Source organism: Trachemys scripta, chromosome 1, assembly GCF_013100865.1.
Source record: "Trachemys scripta elegans isolate TJP31775 chromosome 1, CAS_Tse_1.0, whole genome shotgun sequence".
Lineage (NCBI taxonomy): Eukaryota > Metazoa > Chordata > Testudines > Emydidae > Trachemys > Trachemys scripta.
In genome coordinates, this window is record NC_048298.1 from 165303718 (window position 1) to 165330145 (window position 26428).

Consider the following 26428-nt stretch of genomic DNA (forward strand, 5'->3'; position numbering starts at 1 on the left):
GCTTCTGTTGTTTTCAATGGGAACGGCAGATGCTCAGCACTTCTGAAAATCACATGACTCAATCTGGGCATCCAAAATCAGGAGGCATTCATGAACCGGTAGTCTTAACAAGTCCTCAGTGATTGATAGGAACAATACGTCATAACAGTAAAATAATAGCTTCTAAATACAAAAGATTGACATTTGTTTCAGGCTGCTCATTGATTGCATGGCTTCACTCCAGGGCTGAGTTAAGATTGTTTGGAAGCCTTAACTGTAGTAACATAGTTCTAACCTATTGTACCCTTCGCACCCCATCCCACGGATAAGCCAACAGAGAGTTAATAACTAAAGTTGCAATTCTGTTAAAGAGGAAAGCTTGGGAACGAATTTCACAGTTACCTGTGATTCTGAGTAAGTTTCTCTATTTTTACCTCCTGTAGTTCACCCTGATCTTTCCTGAAAGATGTATGAAGCACAGGCAGCTCTGGTTACTCTCCTCCTCCTCCTTTTCAAACTGTTTCAAGTGGTAGGTAAGTGAGAAAGTTCCCAGAGTAAATGCAATTCACTAACTACTCCTCACAACTTAGGGTCTCATCCAGCTGCCAGTGACGTCAACGGAAAGACTCTTTCCCTGATTTCAGGGGAATTGCATCTGGACCCTTCTATCCAACTTTTCAAGATTGCTCAGCATGGAATAGCTCTCACTGTTCTCCCTGAGAACTGCTGGGTCCTGAGCGCTTCTTAAAACCTGGCCATTACTGCCGTTACTGAGCAGTTGACTGTGGAACAGAGACAGGGATATGATGTATGTCTGCAGGAGTCCCCTCTGGTCTGCAGTCACCGGTGCAGCAGCTGGCTCCCCATCTAGCAGCTCTTCGGTGAAACTCTGCACCCCTGTGCTTTGGTGTCTGTATGCCCCTTGTTCAGAGTTGTTGGTTCTGCTACTGCTGGGGCAGCTGTTCCCTCTTCATTCTCCTTCCAAACTTCTTGCACTTGGTTTTTCATACCTCCTCTCAAGTGTTCACTGACTCAAACTTTCCCCAGTGTAGGGTAACCAGATGTCCCAATTTTATAGGGACAGTCCCGATACTTGGGACTTTGTCTTATATAGGCACCTATTACCTCCTACCCCTCTGCCCCGATTTTTCACACTTGCTATCTGGTCACCCTACCCTGTTAGTCTGCAGGCAATTCTGTGTCCTTGTTTTGGAGTGGCACTCCGCCCCACCCCCCAGCTAATTAGATTTGGTTCTCTTGTGGCCAAGTCTGTACAATGGATTGCAGAGTAGTGGAGGGAAAGAGAGGAGGGGCTTCATCCAGTCCCACAAAGGGGGAGTACTTCTGCAAACCTAGAGGGATATTTTGAAATTGTAACATGTTAGAGCAAGAGGTTACTGTAATTTACATGTATCAAATTAGAGAAAGGGCTTGCTGTAGTTTACACATTTCTCTGACTTCTCAAGCATGTAAATTACACCAATTTGCTCTCTTAGTCTGAGTAGCTTTAAGAAAAGCCCCCTAAGTTAATGTGTCAGCAGCACTCCTCCAACTTGTCTCCTAAGAGGTTGAGCCTGTGAGTTTAGAGAGAGTTTAGAACAGAGGTGGGCAAACTATGGCTCTGGGCGGCGGGGCTGCGAGCTCTTGCTGGGCAGCACAACTGCAGAGCCACAGCCTGACCTGGTGCTCTGTGCTGCGCGGTGGCGTGGCTGGCTCCAGCTGGGTGGCGCGGCTGCCTGTTCTGGTGCTCTGGGCGGCGCGTCTGTAGCGCTGCCAGCCACTGGTGCTCCAGGCAGCGCAGTAAGGGGGCAGGAAGCTGGGAAGGGGGGTTGGATAGAGGGCAGGGGAGTTTGGTGGGTGGGGAGCGGGGGTATGGATAGGGATCGGGGTGGTCAGAGTGCAGGGAGCAGGGGGTTTGAATGGGGGCAGGGGTCCCGGGAGGGCAGTCAGGAAGGAGAGGGGAGGTTGGATGGGACGGTGGGGGACAGTCAGGGGCAGGGGTTCCGGGGGCGATCAGGGAGAAGGGGTGGTTGGATGGGGCAGGGGTCCCAGGGGGCACAGTCAGGAATGAGAGAAGGGGTTGGATGGGGCGGCGGAGGGCAGTCAGGGGCACAGGTTCTGGAAAGTCAGGGGACAGGGAGAGGTGGATGGGGCAGAGGTCCCAGGGGGGCCATCAGGGGACAAAGAACAGGGAGTGTGTGGATGGGGCAGAAGTCCCGGGGGGGCCATCAGGGGGCGAGAAGCAGGGGGGGTCAGATAGCGGGTGGGGGCCGGGCCACGCCTGGCTGTTTGGGGAGGCACAGCCTCCCCTAAACGGCCCTCCATACAATTTTGGAAACCCGATGTGGCCCTCAGGCCAAAAAGTTTGCCCGCCCCGGTTTAGAACAAGTATAAATCAGCATAATGTACACGTTACTCCAGTCCCTTCTGTGTGTATGTTATGCTAATTTAAATAATTTCCTGGCTTTGTCAGGCCACCTAAAATAGTGGCTGAACTAGCAACGTCGCTCAGGGCGGTAAAAAAAAAAAAAAAAAGAAAAAAAATCGTGTCCTGTGAGATGTGGTTAGGTAAAACGAAGCCCCACTGTGGACACAGGTAGGTCAACGCAAGAATTCTTCCCATCAACCTAGCTACAACCTCTCAGAGGTGAATTTACTACAGAAACAACAAAACCCCTTCCATTGCTGTAGCAAGGGTATTAAGCAGCGTGGCTGTAGTGTCTGTGTAGAACTTGTGGTGTAGACATATCCATAGCCCAAGACTCACTTGGGGCTTATCTACAAGGTGGTGGAGAAAAAGGCAGCAGTAGCTAGTGCACACTGTGCACTGAGTGCCTTTGTGCGCAATAGCTTAATGCAATTTGAAAGTGCATTAAACTAAACTGTCCCAGAGCACTCTTAGTGTGCTGTAAGAGTGTCCACATGGGAAGCTAGTGAGGAGAAGCTGTGTGCTTTAAATTCACACTCTAGTTTACTGCGCACTAACTTCCACATGTAGACAATTTCTGTGACTCATCTCTGAGTTTGGCCCCATGTCTCTCTCCTACTTCTAAGTTTGATTGAACTTACATTGTAGTCACATCATGTTTCCTCTTCCTGAATATACTGTATTCTTTCTTATGTTTGAGCAGCACAAAATCTTTTAAAAACTAAATTCAGGAATCTAAATGGACTTCTTGATACATAACATGATATAAAACCTGGAATAAGTTGGAAACAGATAATTTGTTTACATAAGCATATCATGAAATCTAGTAGATCTTTTTACAGCCCTTCCACTTCTAGTGGTAATAATAATAATAAAAAAAGAATACCTTTAAAATAAGGAACTTGAGACCTAGCTCCAAGATCCGAACTAAAAAGGATGTAATTCCATTTCATAATCTACCTGCACTACCATTTAAACACTTATATAATCCATGGAGTTAACTAGCCCAGTGTGTTTGTCTAATTCCATAACAGCTAAAGAAATTGTTGGTAAATAAAAACATTTGGGTTTCAGTGCAATTATTATATTCTCCATTACATATTATTAAAACTTACACCTCCTTATTGTCTTTATACTCCCTGCTCTAAGCTAAACAGCTAGAGATGAAGAGGGCAGAATTTCATAGTGTAATGTTCCTTTGTTCTTTTTTTCAGGTGATGTAACTGTTAACTGTACTGTTGAACTTCAAGTTCGGAGAGGTTTACAATATGAGAGCAAACCTGGGGACCCCCTCAGTATAGAGTGTCCAGTGAAGTACTGCACAGAAAAGCCAGCCATACACTGGTGCTTTATACAGGGGACGAGCTGCCTACTTTTGAAAGATGGGCCAACAAGATACACAGTGTGGAGAGAAGAGAATGTGGCTGTTCTGAACTTTATGCCGATTCATCAGCGTAACAGTGGATGGTATCGTTGCAGCATTACTCTGGGCAACCTGAGATATCAGAGCCATGCAATAAGTGTTATTGTTAGAGGTGAGTTTGGTATCAGGATCACCTATACTCCTGCATATTAAATACAGATATGCATTTGGATGCTGTTTAATGCATCCCAGGGGGATAAAATGGTGGAGGATGTTCTACTGAAGTATTAAGTCTGCACTCATCACCATGCTATCCCAGCACCTTACAAATGCACATCAGTCCTGGCCCATGAGAGGTTTGGAATTCTCTCGTCTCTTTTAATCTGCAGTCATCTCGAGCAGTTAATGCAACTTGCCCTGTCTACGTTAGGGTTTTAAAACAAGTTTGCTATCGCATTTTACAAATGCACCTTTTTATCTAGCATGGATCAACCTGGATTGGGTCAGGCTCCCTTCAAAACCTGTCAGTGTTATTTTAGCCCAGTATCCGTGCCCCAGGGGTTGACTCTGCTGCCTTTTGAAGGGTCCCAGATGTTACTGGCTTGGAGAGTGGGAGTCCAGGCCTGAAAATTAAACCCAGATCTCTCGCGTGACAGCCCAGAGCATTAGTTATAGGGACAGCACTATGGCATTAAAAACAGCAGTGTAGACATGCCTGCTCAGGCTCTGAAGCCTGGGAAGGGGATTGGGCTTCAGAGCCTGAGCCACAATGTATATTCAGTTGATTTTAGCACAGTAGTGTGAGCATGCGTCTGTAGACCCGAGCTCTGAGACTTGCTGCCGCAGGTTTTAAAACACAGTGTAGACGCACCCTGCCGCACCAGGCACCAGAACCGAGAATAGGGATTCTTGCACCTCATTCAGTATACAAGATGTACCATGCTCTGTAGATGAAGCTTGGTTGTGTAGTGAAGGAGGCAGGGGACTGCAGAGAGGATGAATGGTCTGGTGGTTAATGCAGCTGAATGCTGCCCTGGAGAAATGGATTCTATCCCGGCATCTGCTAAAGTTCCTGTACAATGCTAGTCAAGTCACTTAAACCACACTTTTCATGGGTGGTCACTAATTGTGTGTTCCTCATTTTCTGGGTGCCTAGCTTGAGACCCTGATTTGCAGAAGTGTTGCTGAGTGCCCACAGCCACAACTGAAGTCAATGGGTTTTCAGTGTACAAAGTTCTATATAATGCTAAGAACTCTGAAATCAGGTCCTAAGCATCTCAGATTGGGCACTCAAAATGAATGTATACTTTTCACCTTAATCTCTCTGTGCTTCAGATGTCCCATCTGTAAAATGTGAAAATAAATGAATTAGTGTTTGTGAAGCACTCAGATACTACAGCGATGAGCGCCCTAGAAAAGCCCATCAGGAAATGACTAATTCTGTGTTCAGAGCAGGGCCTGAATAGTGCACAGTAAATAAGTTGTGTGATCACACATTGAACAATGAGGATAAAACAAAATATAGAACAGGTGCTCGTTCAGTAAGCACTGTCCATCCTGTGCACTGAATGAGGCAGGGATCCTGCTGCCAGATTCTTCCCTGTGCTTTTATCTGTCCTGTCCTTGTCTGCCTTTCTTCTCTGTTCTTTTTACCTTCTCATCTGTCTCTTTTCCCTTTCCCTCTTCCACTTTTTTGGTCCCCCCACCCCATTTGTTTTGTTATTCTCCCTCTCAGTTCCTCCGGCAACAGAAGGCTACAGACTGCTTCAAGGAGAGGCATCCATTAATGTCTTCGTGAGTCTAGAGAGACACGTTCTTGTAGCTTAAGCTGAGTGCCAGATTTTGAGGCCTTGTCCCTGTGAGCTGCTCTGTGGCCACCTACATTAGGGGCCACTGTAGGAGAAAGGAGAGGAAGTGGGTGATTTCCAAGAAGCCACCTCCTGCATTACCCACAGCCACAATCGCACAATGGGGAAAAGCAAATCTGATTTCATGGAACTTGTTCCACCATCCACTGGTGTAAATTTCTCACAAACCACGAAAGCTTGAAAACATCACAGGTGCTGAAACTTCTTAAAATTACAAGAAAGGAAATTAAAATAGACAAGGAAGGCAATGCCTGGAAGAAAGAAAGTATCATCCTCATTTTACAGATGGGGCATTGAGGCAGAGAGAATGACTTGCCCCAGACCACACAGGAAGTCTGTAGCGGAGTCACAAATTAAATTCACAAATTAAATCTGAGTTCCAGTCCAGTGTCTTAATTGGAAGACTACCCATTTCTGTGGGATGGGACACGAGGAATGCACCACAAGTGAAAACTAATTAACAGGTGACTGTCAGTCTTCTCTTCTCCCACCCTACATTTCACCCTCCTCTCCTCTCAGGAACACTGCCATTTCCTATGTTGTTGTCTTTCTAAACGTTTCTGCTCTGGGAGTGTTCCGCTGAGAGGGATAGGCACGAGGGCTGCCATACACCTTTCCCTTTTCTTCCTGGTAGGTAAAGCCATAATGCCACAGTTCCTGACCTACTGTCATACAGGACAGGACACGTGGAAGATCCAGGATAAACTGATTTACCAATAAGTCATGCTCCCTTATTTTTTATTTTTCAGAAACCACTGACTTCATTCCCGTGGCTTGTGAGCCCCAGGCCCTGCCGGGCAACCTGGCTGGTAAGTGCCTCACCAGGTCCTGCAGCATCCCCTTGTGCTGGGGCACCGAGCATGGCATGCCCCCCATGGGCCTTATACCCCCAAGAGGTCCCGGGAGCCCCCACCCCAGCTTTGTGTTCTCCCTGCCTGGTCCCCAGAGCCCTCTCCAGCCCCTACCCTCCTTCCCCAACCGGCCTCTTTCCCCCTTCAGGCTGCCTCTAGTCGCCTGCTTCTGCCACCTCCCGGCCTCCCCACACTTCCCCAGGGCTGCTATCTGGAGTTTCCTTGGTGCCCCCCCCCCGACTACCCAGAGCCTCCTTTCTGCCCCTCTGCTATTCCAGTCCCCAAAGGTGCATTGCACCACTAGCTGGATCATAGTCCAATAGCTTCACCTCCTGGCTCTGAGCTCAAAAGTACTCATACACTCACACCCTGCTTTGCTGCCCACGTCTCACACAATCCATACCCATTCCTCTTCCCCGCTACCTCCCATCTCTGCTACTTGGCTCAATTGGGGGCATGGAGGAACGTTTTGGGGTGGGATGAATGTCAATGTCAGGCAGCTTGGGCCAGCTCTGCGTGTCCCTTTTTCAGTTCAGGGAAATATGGTCACCCTACCCAGGGAGGAGCAGAGGGACTGTGTAAGTGCAGTTGATCGCTGGGTTGCACTGCGCCCAGTGAAGGCAGGAAGAGTTGGAGGAGGACACTAGAGGTATCAAAACCCACTCTGTAATTTTACATATCAGGTCAGATGTTTCCACTAAATGGTGGAATTCACAAAGTAAAATTTTAATGCTATGTGTGCAGAGCTCCTACTAGAACTGGGTGGACTGCTGAGAAGAAAATAAAAACTGACTGGAACCCTGGTTGAAAACAAACCAAACCTCTTCTGAAGTTTGAAAAATTCAGTTCTTTACCCCTTTTCAGCTTTGGTTTCCTACACATTTCCTGTTCTCGCTGGAACTAGAAACGATAGTACTGAAATATTGCAAAAGGGCTTGAGTGCTAAAATGCTGGGGTGGGGTAGGATGTTTGTTTTGTTTTTTGTTATATCTGTGCCAATCCGAACACACAGGAGGTATTGGAAATCTCAAGAAAAATAAAGTCCTCATAAGATTTCCAGCCCAGTCTTGCAAAGGGGCCAAATTCAGTGGGAATTGTACCTGCTTAAGATGGGGCTTCATTTGACACATGTAGTTCATCTAGATCAAATAAGTATCCAAATGTTGGGGTGTTTATCTGAAATTCTGAACATTTTAGAGGTTTACTTGTCACAAATTCCTTCACAGTGGTGCCACCCTGCAACGGTGTGAAGTAAACTAGCTATATGATCACTTTGATACCTGCTAGAATGAGGGAATGAAGGGTTACTGTCTCTTACCATCCTCCTTCTTATTGTAAGGGGACTGTTGCCCCCTTACTAACATTCAGTGGGGTGTTTTGGTTGGCTAGCTCCCAGCACTGAAAGGGGAAGGGTCGATGGCAAATCAGGAGCCTGAGACTGACAGTCCCCAGGGGCAATGGGGAGAGGCCAATGCTCCAGATCAGCCTGATTGACAGGGCGGGCAGGCTAATCAGAAAGTCAGGAGGCCAGGGTGGGTCCCGTCCTCCGTGGAAACTGGAATGGCCTGAGTCAGACAGAGTGGGGCCGAGCTAAGGAGAGGGCAGGGGCCCGAGCTAAGCTGCTGGAAGCAGAGTTGCAGCCCCAAAAGCCAGAGCACAGCCCGGAGAGAGCAGACCTGCCCTGGGACCAGAGCTGTAGCAACCAGAGCCAGAGGGGCCAGACAAGCAGCCAGGAAGCAGGTCAGAGCTGGGAGCAGAGTCACAGAAGCAGCCTGCAGAGCAGAGCTGTCCTGGGGGCAGAGCTGCAGCAACCAGAGCCAGAGAGGCCAGAGAAGCAGCCCAGGGAGCTGAAGGCAGAGCAGCAGCAGCAGCCGTGCTGAGGCAGAGTGGAGCTGGAGCTGGGGCTGGAGCAGTCCGGAGCTGGAGCTGAGGCTGGAGCAGTCCAGAGCTGGGGCTGGGGCAGTCCGGAGCTGGAGCTGAGGCTGGAGCAGTCCGGAGCTGGGGCTGGGGCAGTCCGGAGCCGTGTGCAGTCCGAGTGCGGTGAGCAGCTGGGGAGAGTGAGGGGGACCCTGGGCAGTGGGCCCAGCACAGGGAGACGCCTCAGCCAAGAGGCCTTGCAGGCCAGACTTGCAGGGGGATCATAACCCCGACTGGGCAGGGGCGACGCTGGGAAAAAGGGTCCTGCCACCTAGAGCCTGAGAGCGTGTGGCCACCGCCAGAGCAAGTGTCCAACCCACAGCGTCTCTGCAGCACAGACAGGGCCTGAGAAGCAGGCCTGGGACCTACAAGGAACAGATTGAACTGCCCTGACGTTCCAGAGACACTGGTTGTAATGTTCCCTGCCACAGAGCAGGGTGATGTGTTTTCCTCTAACCTTTCCCATTTTTCCTTATTCTTTTTTTAAAATTAATTGTTAATTAAACAACTTGTATTTGCTTTAAATTGTATGAAATGATCAGTGGGTCAGGGAGGTGCCCAGTGCAGAGAGAGTACCCCGGAGTGGGGACACCCTAGCCCCTGTCCTGGGTGACCACCGCAGGGTTGGGGGTCGAGCCCCCCAGGAATCCTGGGCCCAGCCTTGTCGGGGTTTATGAGGACTCTGCCAGACAGGAGAGTGGAAGGGAAGTCCTCAAGGGCAGGGAGGCCTCTGGGTAAAGGAAGTGGGAGCGAGGACTCGGATCCTTTCGCTAGCCCTCTTCACCGGGGTAGTGCAGAAGCCAGGAAAGTTCCCCACAATAGCGGGACCATTCCCCCGCTTACATTATGGCAGCTTTGAAATGGCTTTTTTGGATGGGAATTTTCTAACTTTTCAACATAACTCTTTATTTAGTCTATAATGAAAGATTTGCCTTTTGAACTACCACATCATGGAGATCTTTGACTGAAAAGAGTTAGGTGGGACTCCCTTCAGAGCCTAGCAGTGTTATTCCTAGTCTGATATTCCCTCCCCCTGGGTTAATTGTGTTACCTCTGAAGCTCTCTCAGATCCTGCTGGCTTTGATTGAGGGAGATCAAGCCTGGAAATTAAAACTTGATCTTTTGGGTGAAAGCCCAGAGCAATGACCTCATGGTCGCCAGGCTGGCCATGATAAAATTACTGAGCAGGAGGGAAAGGAGAATACAAATCAGGCTTCATCCCAATAAAGGTCATTTAATGGTGATTATAGCCTGGCACAAAAAGCGGCCATGGGTCTGCGGAGAGATAAATCTTGTTGATTGGTATCTTTGTCCCACGTCTCACACAATTAGCTATTTAAAGCTGTGAGCCAATAATACCCCCAAATGGACCTGGGATATGCTTCATGGGGGGATTTCAATGGAGTACAAGAGCAGAAGCATTAATCCGAGGGGAATTCAGAATTTGCTCATCTGTAATCGCATCCTAAGTGACACTTTTCATTTTTCTTCCCTTCTTGTCTCCTCTCCAGATAATGTCATGGTGTCTTTAGTGACTGGTTACAGGGCTGTGCTGAGTTGCTCTAATATGTCACTAGTGAATCTTATCTCAGTAGTATGGAAGATAAGACTAAGGGATGGAGCTTGCTGTTTATTAGCATACAGGGCTGATTTAAATAAAACAGTCAGAACAAATTGCAGTGAGAGGATGGACTGGGCAGCTCGACCTGATCATGACCCCGCCCTTCAGATTCACCCGGTGAGACTCGCTGATGAAGGAAATTACATGTGTGAAATTGTAAACAGGGACGGAAGTCTCCATCGGAACTACACTCTGAGTGTGTTAGGTAAGAAACACCTTGTGTCACATTCCCATCCAGTGGAGTGCAGCCCAGAACTACAGCATGTGATGGGCAGGGGGGCAACTGATGGGTCACTTCCCATGGGCTTGTGAGGAAAAAACAGGCAAAATCACAGGGTTGCTGGGACCTAGGCAGGGATGGAAGGAACAGCCTCCTTGCTCCTTCTGCTGCCACCTCAGCTTCATCCCCATTCTGCCCCATCTCAGCCAGACCAGAGGTGGGTGGGGCACTCCCACTCTCTGGTGCTTTCTATACCTGGCCAGGAGCTTCAGTCTCTAGGGACCTCTAGGGATACTCTGGGCTGCATCTCTGTTTGTGGCCATTCTATTCAGGGTGTGTATGATCACTCTCCCCTCTATCTAGGACTCGACCCATAGAGATGCAGCCTAGCACATAGTTCCCCACCCCACCCATGGCTATAGACTTGGAGGTCTGACCACAGTAACACCGGGCAATGCCCTGCCAGTTCTCCCTGACCAGGGGTGTCTGTGAACGATAACCAGGGAGCAGCTGCCACAGCTACAATCCTACACGTTTCCCAGCGTTGCCAACTCTTGCAAATTGATCGCAAGTCCCATGGTTTTGCCTTCCGCTGCAAGAGCTCTCATGATGATATGAAAAGCTCCTTCCCTCACAAGAGTTTGGAGCTGGTGCCCTCTCTCACCTCCTTTCCACTTCCATCAGCTACATGTTTCCCGATTCCTCCCTTGCTGCTCCCAGCAGCCACCTACTTTCCTCTTTCCCAGCCCCAGTAGGTACCTGCTTCCCTTCTTCTCTCCAGCTCTCCGAAGCTCCTGCTTACCCCGCCCTCATCGTTCCTTGGCTCAAATGGGGAAGTGATGTGCAGCCACATTAGAGACTGTCTCATGAATAACAGCACCAATGTCCCGCACATGGTCCCCATCCCCAGCTCCCAAAGCAGAGTTGGGGACATTAATGAGTTTTTCACACTAGTGAGAAATACCGCACGTAGAGCTGCACAGACTTTGGCGGCCATGGAAACAGGTACCTGCCATGGCCTGGGAGGCTGAGAACTAGGGACCGGGACTTGCAGGCACCCAGTGCAAAATGGCATAAAGGTGACTGTGTGGGAACAGCTCTTGCAAGAGTTCCTGCAGCCAAGGCAAAATCATCTTTGAACACATTTGCAAGAGCCGGCGGTATTGTGTTTGTCTCACACACATTGGAGGTGGGCACAGGACAGACTAAAATCAGGAGAGAGACTAAAAAACATGATTTAATCTTTTTAAAGAATCTTATGATTTGTACGCCAGTCTCATGATTTGGGTTCTGACTCAGAATTGTTGAACTCTTGGAATTGGTGATACTGCATACCCCAGCCATTGAACAGCACACTGGCAGTCCCAGCTCTTCCCCTGATTACTGTTAACCCTCATTACCTGAGGACTGATACCCTTATCTTAGGGAAGGCAACTGTCATTCACCCAAGAACTGGGACTAACACCACAGTTCTTTAAATGACGGACCCAGTACTAAGTTGAGTGCTTTATTGTATTCTCTATAACCACTAGCTCATACTCTGCTTCCAGAGCCAGAAATAGAAACCAGGAACCCTGATACCCAACATTCCTGGGCTGTCTTATAAATAGTTGTGTAATCAACTGCCAAAGTATGTGCCATGTCTCCCTTCATAGGCTGAAATTCTAAACATTTTGTTTTGCCTCAACAAAATTCTGTTTTTTTCATTCAAGTGAGGAAGAACTGAAGAAATTCAGTTTTGGTTTGAAACTAACAGGATTTTTTGGCTCTAGCCACCAAACTCAAAAATGAAACCTTTTGTTCAGGATATATCTTATCCATACAGGACTGTCACCATTGATTTTGGTGGAAACAGTGTGGGCCAATGTCGAGCACTTTTGATAATCCCACCCTTGGTGTCCAAGTGTTAAAAATGCACAACTACATGGAAGTTTTTTAAGGGGGCTTTAGTTGGTGATACTCTGAGACAGAGTGGACTCAGGATTGCGTTAGTATATTTTGTGTGTAGTTTGCTCTCCTCAAGCTACACTGTTAGTAGCTCACTTGCTAACCTACAAAACAATTCAGAATCAGACTTGATTCTTCACTCCAGTTATTGCGTGCCAAGAACTACACTGATGCAACAGAGAGATTTCAACAATGTAAATGTCATGTGATTTACAATTAAGGCGAACAGCAAATTTGCAGAGAAACCAGATGTGCGTAGTTGGGACTGAAGTGCAGATTGTTTGAGTGAAGAAGAGTCTACATGCAGCCGTGTATGGATAGATGGGGTTCTGGTTACTCTGTTTTTTAGTAGCAGCTGGATAGACCATGAATATCTGAGAAGGCCAATGAAGATTTATTTGTACTATATCTTGTTATCTGTTGACAGCAAAAATATATCATGCATCATACCATGACATCAGCCACGGCTGACAGCAAAATATGTCTTCGCTAGGGCTGTCAATTAATCGCAGTTAACTCACGCAATTAACTAAAAAAAAAATAATCGCAATTAAAAAAAATAATTATGATTAATTACCTTTTTAATCACATTATTAAACAATAGAATACCAACTGAAATTTATTAAATATTTTTGGTGTTTTTCTACATTTTCAAATATATTGATTTCTGTTACAACACAGAATACAAAGTGTACAGTGCTCACTAAATATTTTTTTTACAAATATTTGCACTGTAAAAATGATTGATAGTATTTTGCAATTCACCTCATACAAGTACTGTGGTGCAATCTCTTTATTGTGAAAATGTAACTTACAATTGTAGATTTTTTTGTTACATAACTGCACTCAAAAATAAAACAATGTAAAACTTTAGAGCCTAAAGTCCACTCAGTCCTACTTCTTGTTCAGCCAATCACTAAGACAGACAAGTTTGTTTACATTTACAGGAGATACTGCTGCCTGTTTCTTATTTACAATGTCACCTGAAAGTGAGAACAGGTGTTCGCTTGGCACTTTTGTAGCCGGCGTTGCAAGGTATTTACGTGCCAGATATGCTAAACATTTGTATGCCCCTTCATGCTTTGACCACCATTCCGGAGGACATGCTTCCATGCTGATGATACTCGTTACAAAAAACTTTTGTAATTAACTTTGTGACTGAACTCCTTGGGGGAGAATTGTATGTCTCCTGGTCTGTTTTACCTGCATTCTGTCAAATATTTTATGTTATAGCAGTCTCGGATGATGACCCAGCACACATTGTTTGTTTTAAGAACACTTTCACAGCAGATTTGACAAATGCAAAGAAGGTACCAATGTGAGATTTCTAAAGATAGTTACGGCACTCAACCCAAGGTTTAAGAATCTGAAGTTCCTTCCAAAATCTGACAGGGATGAGGTGTGGAGCATGCTTTCAGAAGTCTTAAAAGAGCAACACTCCAATGTGGAAACTACAGAACCTGAACCACCAAAAAAGAAAATCAACCTTCTGCTAATGGCATCTGACTCAGATGATGAAAATGAACATGCATTGTCGGTCTACTCTGCTTTGGATTGTTATCGAACAGAACCCATCATTAGCTTGGATGCATGACCTCTGGAATGGTGGTTGAAGCATGAAGGGACATATGAATCTTTAGTGCATCTGGCACATAAATATTTTGCGACACCAGCTACAACAATGCCATGCGAATGCCTGTTTTCACTTTCAGTTGATATTGTAAATAAGAAGTGGGCAGCATTATCTTCTGCAAATTGTAACCAAACTTATTTGTTTAAGTGATTGGCTGAAGTAGGACTGAGTGGACTTGTAGGCTGTAAAATTTTATGTTGTTTTATTTTTGAATGCAGTTATTTTTTTGTATATAATTCTATATTTGTATGTTCAGTTTTCATGATAAAGAGATTGCATTACAGTACTTGTATGAGGTGAATTGAAAAATACTATCTTTTGTTTTTTACAGTGAAATATTTGTAATAAAAAATATAAAGTGAGCACTGTACACTTTGTATTCTGTGTTGTAATTGAAATCTCTATATTTGAAAATGTAGAAAACATCCAAAAATATTTAAGTAAATGGTATTCTACTATTGTTTAATTGCGTGATTAATTACGATTAATTTGTTTAATCGCTTGACAGCCCTAGTCTGCACTATATAAAAACCCATTATATTTTCTCTTCTAACAAGAAATCACTCTCGTGTCCAACATCCTGAGCGTTTCACTTACCCACTCATTACTCATCTCTCACTTCTTCACCAAACATTCACTCTTAGCTAAGCTACTACCCCTCTTACTCACAGGTCAGAGATCCACCACTCCCGCTCTCACTCACCAATGTACCACTCCACAGAACTGTCCACCAGGACTTATGTTCCTTACTTTTGTGAAATATTATTAAGTACTGATAGCTGCCAGACCTGGGCAAAGGTAACAGCAGGGACCTTATGTTCTCCTGATCTTGAAAAGAAATTCAGGGTTATTATTGGTTTGTATTATGCCTGGTTTACTTTCTCTTTTCTTTTTCTGACCCATTTTTTCCCCTTGGAGATTCTTCCCTGACTGCACCTTCATGGATCCAAAGAACTGAAATTTGTATGCACATTGCTGATCTGGCCGCAGTATACCCCTAGCTTGCAGTACACCCATAATCTACTAAGATACACATGTCACTACACAACATGTATGATCACTGGGTTCAGTAAGACAGAGATCTAATAGTGTTCTAATAAAAAGCCTGTTCATGAATGGAAAATAATAGCATAGGAAATGCTGCCACAAGAAGAAAATATGTTGCTGTTCATGTAGCATATGCATGCCTATGGATGGAGATAGGAATTGACAGACAGTGGGCCTATCCATGCCTCTAAAGTGACTCCCTTCCTTAAGCCACCTTTCTATGACTTTCTTCAATTAAAATCACCCCAGAAACGTGCCCTTGTCCACCTAAACTCTCTTTATCATGTGTGCACACACACTTTTCAATTGGTTAATGTAGAGATCAGGTGGCTCATCTACCCATTTTATCCTGAATATCCGCTAGTCAGAGGATTTGTGACTTGATTGAGACACCATCTACCAGTGACACCACCTGTGGATTTTCTCTCCTACACTGTAACTATCAATATCTTTCTCTATCTTCCTAGAGCACGTGGGATTTTCCCTTCTACTTCACTATCTCCTGACAGGCGGCGCCATTTCCTGTGTCATTATTGTGACTATTTTATACTGTACTTTACGACACAGAGGTAAGTCACTTGGAGCTTAGTCAGTGACTCCTGTCAAGCAGAAGACAACACCCTAATACCCATATGACAGGTAATGGGAGTGGAGGAAAACACCTAGGTGCTTGGTCAAATTGTCTCTTTGTGCAGAGGGTGGGACATAGCCAAGCCCCGCAATGGAAACCCAGCAGAAACAGGGTATTAGTTAATTTAGTTGTAGACAGAACATTTAAAAAATTATATTAAAATCCCACCAAATATTCCCTTTTCTCTTTGCCTGAATAAGTTTCAGAGCTATGAGACATCTCCCTGACCCCTTTGTTTTGAAGGCAGGAAAGGTAAACTTCTGACTTCCACTGATAAAATACTATTGCTTTAAAGTTATGCTACCTGACACATTGCTGAGAATGAATACAAAGTTTTATTCTTGATGGGCCATGTTTTCCTTTCACCCTGGCCTTACACCAATGTAATTCTATTCACTTCAATGCAGTTACTCTTGACAGGATAATAACAGTAGTCACTGATATTCCATTTGGCGTCCAATGTTATTTAGTTGAGAGTCTGAAACAGGAAGATTTTAGGAGCGAACTGTGACCATTACATACTATTGACATTTCACTAGTATTTCTGTTGGGCAGAGATCAGGGAGCATTAAATTTCATTCCCACATTCTGAAGACGCTTTAGAACAGAGTTGATAAAAATAAATTTTAAAAATGTAAAAAAAAGTCTGATTTTGACTTAAATCAGATTATTTTATTTAAATTAGGTTTATTTTTAAAAGAAAAATGCATTTATTTCAAATGATGACAACCTATGTTTGAGCCTATATTTACTATAATCTATCAAAATCATTTAAATGAAATTAAAAAAAATTAAGCAGTACATGTTTGCTGATGAAGTTTTAAAGAAAGTCAAACCACTGAACTGGTGGAAGTAATAAATAAACAGCAGTCAGAATATTTTCTTCATTTCAGCTTATTCAGCTATTCAGTTCAATGACTAATTCACTCAAAGTAGAGAAACTGATTCGAGTTGAAAAAGCAGGGAAGTTTGTTCGCCTCTTCCAATCTATGAATAAAAATGAGGTGTGAGGATGAGATCTACTAGTTCTGAAACCTTGAAGGACATGGTGACCTGAAACAAGCCATTCAATTCACCAACTACAGATAATATTTCCTTTGTTTAATAAATCAGTTAGTTTTAAATGTTAAACCAATTTGATGAACTTACTCCCCCCCCCCTTATGTATCCAGCATATTTAAGGTAGTTTTATTTAACTAAAACATAAAACAAGTTTTAAATTATGTTTTTGAGCATTTCTAAATGAATTGCAATTTCCATCAAAATGCAGCTTGATACTAATCATGAGTAAAAAACTAATCTAGTAAATAAGAAAATCATCATTCACCATTTTCTAACATAATAAAAATGTAAAAATTAAGAATCTAAAATAAAAGTATGTTGAACTATACAATTACTTATATAAATGTGTGTAGCAAAAAATAGTACCATATTAAGTATAAAGACTATATTTACTTGCAAATCAACATGTTTTAATGGTTACCACCCAATGACAATCAATCTTTCATTAGGAAAATAACTAAAAAGTAATAATGCAAAAAAAAAAAAAACAACTAAAATGTGTTATTTAAATAAAGGTTATCAGCTTACTGATTTCATTTGTGATTAAAATCAGTGATTTAATAATCACTTTGATTTAAATCACTCCACTCTGCTTTAGATTTTCTGTTTTGGTATTCTTTCCATTTCAATGTTACCCCAGTTCCTGCTGGTGTGATGTAAAATCGCTGGCTTAATCCCTCCCTGTGTGGGTGATGTATGCTTCCCAATCAGACCCCTGTCTAAAGAGATAATTGTTGCTGGAAACCCAGGTCCTGCTTCCTACTGGTAGAATTTACAGGGACTAGTTAGGTGGATCATAAAGATGTGTCCTCTATGGAATATCCAAGGTGACTGATCTTGGGTCTGGTTCCTATCAAACAGAGAGAGTGCCACACTCAATGGGGAAGCCTGGATCTGAGATTGTATGAACGTCCCATCCAGGCAGGTCCTGACTTGTGTAGTTACAGCTGTATTTACATGGATGGAGCACATATCATAGCTCCCTTCCAGCCTTTGATTTCTAGTAAGGTGAAGAAGGAGCCACTGCCAGCTTCCTCCACAGGGGAAAAAAAGGAGCCAGTTCCTCTACCATCCCCTTCTCCTTCTCCTATTCCAGGAGATGCTGGTGTACCTTACACACTCTCTTTTGTTCCTCATGAGGAGAACTGATTCACCTTCTGGAGTGGAGGGCGGGGAACACCTCTAGTGGTTCCTTCTTATTTTCCTCCTTCCACCCTGATAGCACAGACTGGGTCTAAGAGGGACAGAGAGCTACAGCATGAGATGTAATCTTTAATGGTCCCATGTTACTGGATGCTTCTTGAATCAAAACATAGAGACTCAATAGTGAAGTAACTAGACCTAGTTGAATTATGTTTTAAATAATTCATCTGATAAATGTCGTAAATGTAACCCTTTTTTTCTGCTCATGAATGATCTATGAACAGGTTCTGAGGGGAATTTTGTTATCTCCAGTTCAGAGTGGGAGAGAAGAAAGAACTCTAGGCCTATATCACCTATCCGGATGTATGGACATTTGAAAGGTGCTCCAATATTAGGGTGACGAGTGTGGTAGTAATACTTAGAATGTCCTCTACCAGTGTGTCTGTCCTGGGATGCATTAAGCAGCACCCAATTGCATATTCAGTCCTCTCTGTAGTTAATATTCTCAGGAACAGTAACATGTATTGCATGACTCTAACTCCTCAGTGAATAACTTCTCCGTCAGTGAAAGCTTTCCCTCTAGAACCACCACACCACAATAATCTTTCTTGGACTAAAGAGGGCTGGATGATGCTCCCTTCAGAGCCCATTATTGTTGTTTCTAGCTCAGTATTCACTCTCCCAGGGATGATGGTGTTGCCTCTAAAGCATCCCTGGACTCTACTAGCTTAGGGCTTGTCTGCACTTACAGCTCTGCAGCTGCCCGGATGCAGCTCCGCCATAGTAGGCCTTAGTGAAGATGCTACCTATGTCAACGGGAGAGCTTCTCCCGTCGGTGTAGGTACGCCACCCTCCACCCCCCCTGCCCCAAGAGGTGGTAGCTATCTCAAGGGGAGAAGCCCTCCCATTGGCATAGCGCTGTACACCGGGGTTAAGTTGGTATAACTACGATTTTCCACATGCCTAAGTGACATAGTTATACCAACATAAGTTGGTAGTGTGTAGACCAAGCCTAGGTGAGTAGAGGACGGGGATTGAAAATTAAACCCAGATACCTTGCATTTCAGCCCAGACCACTAACCACAGGTGCAGCAGACCAGGCCAGCCCAGTGGAAATATTCTTGCACAGCAAGGAGGTAAGAGGAATGAGAAAAAGCATCCACTCAGTAAGTGCATTAAATGGTGACTGCAGCCTGGCACATGGAAAGGCCAAGGATCTGCAGAGGTTAAGTCTGGGGATTTGTGGATTTGTTCCAAATCTTAGTATCAGCCATCAGATATGACCCTGTACCATACACACACAGAAATTGGTCCGGGATCTGCTTTAGGGAAAAGTTTGTGTAGTAAGCTAGAATGGAGATGTTATTCCTAGGGGAATGCAGAACTCCCTCGTCCAATGTTTCCCCAAGTGTGGGGAAGGTCATATTAGTGTTGAGGGGTCACAAAGGCCTAGCCTGTGAGGATGCAGACAGGCATCTGAATTGCTCTCCAGAGTCTCAGCATCCATAAATCTCTAGCAGTTACTTTTAATTTTAAATGGAGGAAAATCTTTGAAAATATGACCAGACTGTACCTGATGCAACAATGTCTGCCTGAATCTGCAGGGAGCCTGAAACAATAGCACTGAAGTGTGACTGGTCATAGAAATTCTAGGGCTGGAAGAGACCTAAAGAAGTCATCAAGTTCAGCCCCCTGCGCTGTGGCAGAACCAAGTAAACCTAGACCATCCCTGACAGATTTTTGTCTGCCCTGGTTTTGAAAACCTCCAATAATGGGGACTCCACAACCTCCTCTGGAAGTCTATTCCAGAGCTTAACTAGCCTTACACTTAAGAATTTTTTCCTTTAATATCTAACCTAAATCTCTCTTGCTGCAGATTAAGCCCACTTCTTCTTCTTCTACCTTCAGTGGACATGGAGAACAACTGATCACAGTCCTCTTTATAACAACTCCTAACATATTTGAAGATTGTTATCAAGTCACCCACAGTCTTCATTTCTCAAGACTAAACAAGCCTAGTTTTTTTTAACCTTTCTGCTTGGGCCAGGTTTTTTATCATTTTTGTTACTCTCTTCTGGACTCTCTCCAGTTTGTCCACATCTTTCCTAAATTGTGGTGCCCAGAATTGGACAAAGTACTCCAGCTGAGGCCTCACCAGTGCTTAGTAAAGCAGGATAATTACTCCAGGGTCTAACATATGACACTCCTGTTAATACACCCCCAGAATATTAGCCTTTTTCACAGTTGCAACACATTATTAACTCATATCAATTTGTGATCCACTATAACCCCCAGATCCTTTTCAGCAATACTATCACCTAGCCAATTATTCCATTTTTGTACTTGTGCATTTGATTTTTCTTTCCTCAGTGATGTACTTTGTACTTTATTGAATTTCATCCTGTTGAATTCAGACCAATGTTTCAATTTGTCAAGGTCATTTTGAATTCTAATCCTGTCCACCAAAGTGCTTGCAACCTCTCTCAGCTTGGTGTCATCTGCAAATTTTATAAGCATACTATCCATTCTATTATCCAAGTCATTAAGGAAAATATGGAATAGTACTGGACCCATTACTGACCCCCTGTGCGACCACACTAGATAGACCCTCCCAGTTTGACAGCAAAACATTGATAACTTCATGTTGAGTACAATCTTTCAACCAGTTGTGCACCCACCTTATAGTAATTTAATCTAGACCGCATTTCCCTAGTTTGCTTATGAGGACTGTGTCAAAAGCCTTACTGAAATCAAGATATATCACAACTACTGCTTTCCCACTATCCACTAGAACAGTAGCCCTGTCAAGGAAGGAAATTAGGGTGGTTTGGAATTATATGTTCTTGGCAAATCCACGCTGGCTATTTCTTAACCCTATTATCCTCCACATCCTTACAAATTGATTGTGTAATTGTTTTAGTATTTTTCCAGGTATCAAAGTTAGGCTGATTGGTCTATAATTCCCAACTATGTTTGCCCTTCTCTAGTCTTCTGGGACCTGACTTGGCCTCCAGGACTTCTTAAAGATAATTGCTGATGGGTCCGAGACTGCGTCGGCTAGTTCCTTAAGTAACCTAGAATGAATTTCATCAGGCCCTGCAAGCTTGAATACATTTACCTTATCTAAATATTTTTAAACCAGTTCTTTCCATATTTTGGCTTTCATTCCTTCCCCTTTGTTAATATTAATTGTGTTGAGTATCTAGTCACCATTGACCTTTTTAGTGAAGACTGAAGCTTTCTTGATGTCATCAGTTATTAGCTCTTCTTCCCCGTTAAATAGAGGAACTACACTTGAGTCTTTCTCTTGCTCCTGATGTATTTAAAGAACCTCTTCTTATTGCCTTTTATGTCCCTTGCTAGGTGTAACTCATTTGGGCCTTAGCCTTTCTGATTTTTGCCACCTTCAATGCAGGGCCGGCTCCAGGGTTTTGGCCGCCCCAAGCAGCCAAAAAAAAAAAAAAAAAGCCACGATTGCAATCATGATCTGCAGTGGCAATTCGGTGGGAGGTCCTTCGCTCCAAGCAGAAGTGAGGCACCGTCCGCCGAATTGCCGCCGAATAGCTGGACGTGCCACCCCTCTCCAAAGTGGCTGCCCCAAGCACCTGCTTGGTAAGCTGGTGGCTGGAGCCGGCCCTGCTTCAATGGGTGCTAACTCAGATGCCAGTGATGATACTTTTAATTGGTGACACTCTTAACTATTTTCCTGCTCATTGAAAGCTTGTCAGAAAGGAAAGGTATTTACTTTTGAGTGACATCCCATTTTGGTGCTATGGTTGGAGAGTTTGGGAGGTACCACAATTCATCATCTTCTCCAGTCAAGAGGAACCCAGGACACTGGAGCCTAACCCAGGGAAAGCCAAACCCAATGATCCCAATGGAACCTTTGGAAGTGAGATGCTTTGTTAGAGAAAAAAATTAATGTTGCCACTTCGCAATGACAACTATAGAGAAAACCACAGTTAGGTAAGATTGTTATAAACTTGAAGACAATGACTGATTTCAGTTTTAAATAATAAAATCACTCATATTACAACATTTCTTAACATCCAACATTGAGTATTCTATGTCATCCCTTAAAATAAACACTTAAGGACATGCTTTTAAAATTCAAATTTCATTTTATTTCATTCACCGGGGAGCAGATTGCTGCAAGGGGCGGGACTGGTTTCATATCCCTGACAAGGGACAACACATTGGCCAGTTAGGAAAATGCTGCCTAGTCTATAATCACAGCTTGAGTGATGTTTTCATGTCTCTTCCCCTTTCTGTGTCCTCTCCATATAACAACATAGTATCTGCAGTGGTCAGTACTATGGAGGTGCTGTGATGCCCTAACATCTCAGTGGAGACCCTCCTTTAGGCACCATAGAGGATGACACTCATTGCTTATTCCAGGGGTCGGCCACCTTTCAGAAGTGGTGTGCCGAGTCTTCATTTATTCACTCTCATTTAAGGTTTCGCGTGCCAGTAATACATTTTAACGATTTTAGAAGGTCTCTTTCTATAAGTCTATAATATATAACTAAACTATTGTTGTATGTAAAGTAAACAAGGTTTTTAAAATCTTTAAGAAGCTTCATTTAAAATTAAATTAAAATGCAGAGCCCCCCGGACCGGTGGCCATGAGCCGGGCTGTGTGAGTGCCATTGAAAATCAGCTTGGCGGCACGTGTGCCATAGGTTGCCTACCCCTGGCTTATTGGCACATGTGGCTGATAAGAACCAGGCAAGCAGAACAATCTGCAGTGAGAGGGTGTCCTGGAAATCTGGAACTGATCATAAACTTGCACTTAAGGTTGAGCCTGTGAGACTCACTGGGGGGGCGGGGAGGGGAATTTACAGCTATGAGATTTCAAGGAGTGATAGAAACCAACACTGAAGCGGCTATCAGACTATGTTAAGTAAGGGACACCTTGTGCATAGGCCCTGGGTTTATAAATTTTTTTTTGTGAGGCCCAAAGGTCAGGGGCTGAAGCCCCCAGCTGGAATGTAAGGGGCAAATTCCCTACACTTGGAGGCCTGGGAGGGCGTGGGGGGGGGGGGGGGGGATGAAGCCCCTGCCAGTAGGTGTAGCGTGACAGAGGTGTGGCTCTGCCAAATGTGAGTGGCATTGCAATCTTGTGTGCTAGGTCACAATGCCACTCAAATTTGGGGTGAATGGGCAAGTAATCTTGGCTTCCTCCTTAGCAAAATTCTGGTTGTACCCCTGGTTCAAACATTGGTGGGATCTGGCCCACTTCCCAGAATATTGGTGGGGCACGGGCCCCACAGGTCCATATAACTCAGTACCTATGACCATGTCTCACATTCTCAACAGTGGGGCAAAACCCCAAACTGGTAGTGAGGGTCATGCTGCTGGGTCACACCCCATGAGTGGAGGGGGAAAATCGTCAGTATTCTATGGTTGCTATCACAATGGTCAGGGGAAAGAAAGAGCAGCTCACTTCCTGCTGCCACTACTACTGCTGCCCTCCGCCTCCCATCCCCCAGCAGCTGTTTAACCCTCCCTCTTTCCCTCTCCCCCATCTGACTGGCACTCAGCTCTGGAGTAAGTGGAACTTCAAGAGGCCATGAAATTGATTTTGTAACATCTTGCAGTGACGCTGTCCAATAGCAGAGCCCTGTGCTGATTGAGGTGGAGGTGGGGTGTTAGCAGGGATGAAAAGAGAAGAAACCTTCCCCAGAAGCAACCTTCTACCTATTAGCCAGCAGCAGCCCCCATGCTGGCATTGCCCCGCCCAGAAGCAATATCTCACTTGCCCACTGAGCACGAACCTCAAAACACTGACACATGAGTCACCCAATCAGCCCCAGCTCCAGGAAACAAGTCTGCACAGCCCAGCTCCCAGATGCAGGCATAGTTTTTGGTAAAGGTTCAAATTACATAATCACAGGATTGTGGGATTGTGTGGGTGGCAGCAAAAAGATGCTGGTATATTTCGGATCCCTGGTGGAGGCAACTTGAGAACCACTAGTACAAATGACCTGATTGGTCTCTGACCAACAGAATCCCACTCCTCCTCTGTTACAGAGAATATTGCAGTTAGCATTTCACCACTGGAAACCTGGGATAAAATATTGGTTAAAAATTATGTGAGTTGCTGTCTTCGATTCAGTCCCTAATAGTTTGATCCATGTTATCTTTAAAATTCAGGATGAGCACAAAAGATCAAGGCTTCATTGGCCCCCTTTCCACATAATACACCACAGTGGAGCCTGTCTGATGAGTAGATGAGCTTTCAGTTAGGTCCATTTTGTTCCTGGAGTAGGAATTTTCCTCATTTACAGAAAAACACTCTTGACTATTATGGTTCCCAACCTCCTCCTTTCACGCTGTAGCCAGATCACACTTGAGTCCAAAATATGTTGTAGGATTGATGTAAATATTTATTCTCTTGGTTCTTTGCTTCTTATGTCACCAAAGAAGAGGAGCAGGAATTTGACTATGGACTCCGCAAGGCTCCGTGCCCCAAGATCTTATCTGATCCAGATGGGGAACTCCTGAGGTTTTCACTCATCCTGCATACAAGCACCTACACTTTTCACACCCTGGTGATTCTTAGGCATTTATGATATTAATATAACACTGGGTGGAATAATTTCTTTACCCCATCTGTCTAACTCCTCTCACCATCATTATCCCCACTCCTTCCTGCACTGATCTACTTACACAGGACATAGGTATGGGGCTTCTTCCAGGATAGAAAACTGATGTGAACATTTTCCCTCTTGCCCTCCTGGACAGTCCATCCTGAGGTGACACTGACTCTAGGCAGCAGTGGGATTTCTCTGTACAAAGTTCCTGCAGGGATAAAAGCTGTACAGATCTCCTGGGTCCCAGCTGGAGACCCATGCCAATGGGATGTTGACTGTTCTAAATATATAGGGGTCAACAGCACCCACATTAATAGTGTGACTTGCATTATCTAGCCTCCAGCAGGGACATGGAACAAAACCATATAACTCCTACCAGGTAAGTATTTTTGCAATAGCTGTTTTTAACTTTTAGTTGGTAGCTCAACTCCTTGCTCATCGACTCGGACGAGTGGCTTTCTATTTAACCTGCAATGTAGATTGACAATGAACTGTGACCCCCTATATGTTTTGAGACCTGGCTACCCTGAAAGACCCTCTCTCTCCATATGCATTTTTGTGGCAGCTGAGATCAGATGATTCATATTTTGAGTCCTTTTGTATGAATTTATGCCTGGAGGCTGCTGGCAAGATTTACTCCGTGGAGAACAGTCAGCTCTGGGACTCACTTCCCACATTTATCTGCCAGATACCAAGACTGTTCTCCACTGAGGCCCAGAGTAAAACCCACCTATTTTCCAAGACATTTGTCTGTGTCAGGTCAAGGCATTTATTTATGTTTTGATCTACTATGTGGTTTTACTTAGCTAACATTGTTAGACTCAGTTGTTTGAATTGATGCATGTGTCCAGAGATGGCAGCAAAGGGGAACAATTAAAAAAAAATAATTAACTACAATAAAAAGTGTCAGCTAGAATGGTGAGGCCATGCAGGAAGTTGCTAGGGAATTCAGATAATTGCTCTTCCAACATGCTCCATAACACTTTCATAGAGGTAATCGAGCCACAGAGCTATTCTTAAATGGTTTTAAAGAGATGTTTTAATTTGCCTTCCTGTAGAACTGCCTAGATTTTCCATGAAGTGTTCTTTGTAAAATAATCTGCAGTGATGCCAGAATCTCCCCTTTGTTTTTGAGTCTTCTTCAGCAGAAGTAATCTGCCTGTTGCTCCCTTAACCAGCTATCAAAGGTCCACAGCAGACCTTCTGCCTAGGTCACCAAGTACATGCTGTGGCTGGAAATCGGGAGTGAAATCCTGGTCCAGTTGAAGTCACTGGGAGTTCTGCCACTGACGACAGTGTGCCCAAGATTTCACCCCTGCTTTCCAAAATGTTTAAAATTCTCAACTGGGAAGAGGAGAGTTTGAGCTCTTAGCACTCTGGGGTGGGGTGGAAGTCAGCTTTACAGATGTTAATACAATGGGATGCATTTTGTTTGCTCACACTAAATTCTGGTGTTAATTTATCACTACGGATACAAGTGGGAGTCACTGAAGTCTGTACTTTACCCCTATTATACTATGCCAAGAACTACCCTAATGTAACGTTAAGATGGACATTTTAACAGCACGAAGGTCAGTGAATTCAGAACTAAGGCCGACCCAGCATTGTTGCAATGTGACAGGATGCCTGTATTGGCAGCGGGATGGATGCACAAGTTTCAGGGAAGGACAATGGAAATAGCTGCATGCTGGTGCACACCATTGTTTGGAAGCAGCTGGCTAGGGACCAACTATCAAAAGTCACTGAGAATATTATCATCGTCATATAATATCATCTGCCAATGACTGGACCTCCTGATTCAGCATTTGCTAGTAGCACAATATGTCCCTGACTGTAACATTTAAAAATATGCTATATTAATTCCTTTTCTGGCTGTAAGTCACTCACATATGCAATAGCCTGACAAGTACCCACACATTGCCCACCTCTCTCTTCCTTCCCAAACACTCGCTCTTCGTAAGCAACTACCTCTCATACTCACAACTCCTAGAGATCCAGCACTCCTCCTCTCACTCTGCTGTGCATCAAACACCCCGGCACCACTCGCTGTCAATTGCCCACCAGGGCTTACGCTTGTCACTTTTCTCTTCGTTTTGTTTCTTTCTCTCCTTCCAGAGTTTTC

The 26428-nt window shown here is 44.4% G+C and overlaps 1 protein-coding gene across 1 annotated transcript; it reads left to right on the top strand.

Annotated features, from left to right (window-relative positions):
• Positions 1-435: 435 nt before the first annotated feature.
• On the top strand, positions 436-16427 carry LOC117876924. Its single transcript, XM_034769547.1, has 6 exons — positions 436-512; positions 3622-3942; positions 6388-6447; positions 9918-10232; positions 15342-15443; positions 16399-16427. Exons 1-6 carry the CDS (start codon positions 446-448, stop codon positions 16425-16427), a joined length of 894 nt encoding a protein of 297 aa, XP_034625438.1. The 5' UTR covers positions 436-445.
• The last annotated feature ends 10001 nt before the right edge of the window (positions 16428-26428 follow it).

What these genes read in the sequence shown, in the direction of transcription:
- LOC117876924 (XM_034769547.1), top strand. Translation starts at nt 446, where the DNA reads ATGTATGAAGCACAGGCAGCTCTGGTTACTCTCCTCCTCCTCCTTTTC. An exon ending in CTACACTCTGAGTGTGTTAG is followed by an intron (nt 10,233 to 15,341) that starts GTAAGAAACACC and finishes CTATCTTCCTAG; the next exon opens with AGCACGTGGGATTTTCCCTT. An exon ending in CTGTACTTTACGACACAGAG is followed by an intron (nt 15,444 to 16,398) that starts GTAAGTCACTTG and finishes TCTTCATTTCAG; the next exon opens with CTTATTCAGCTATTCAGTTC.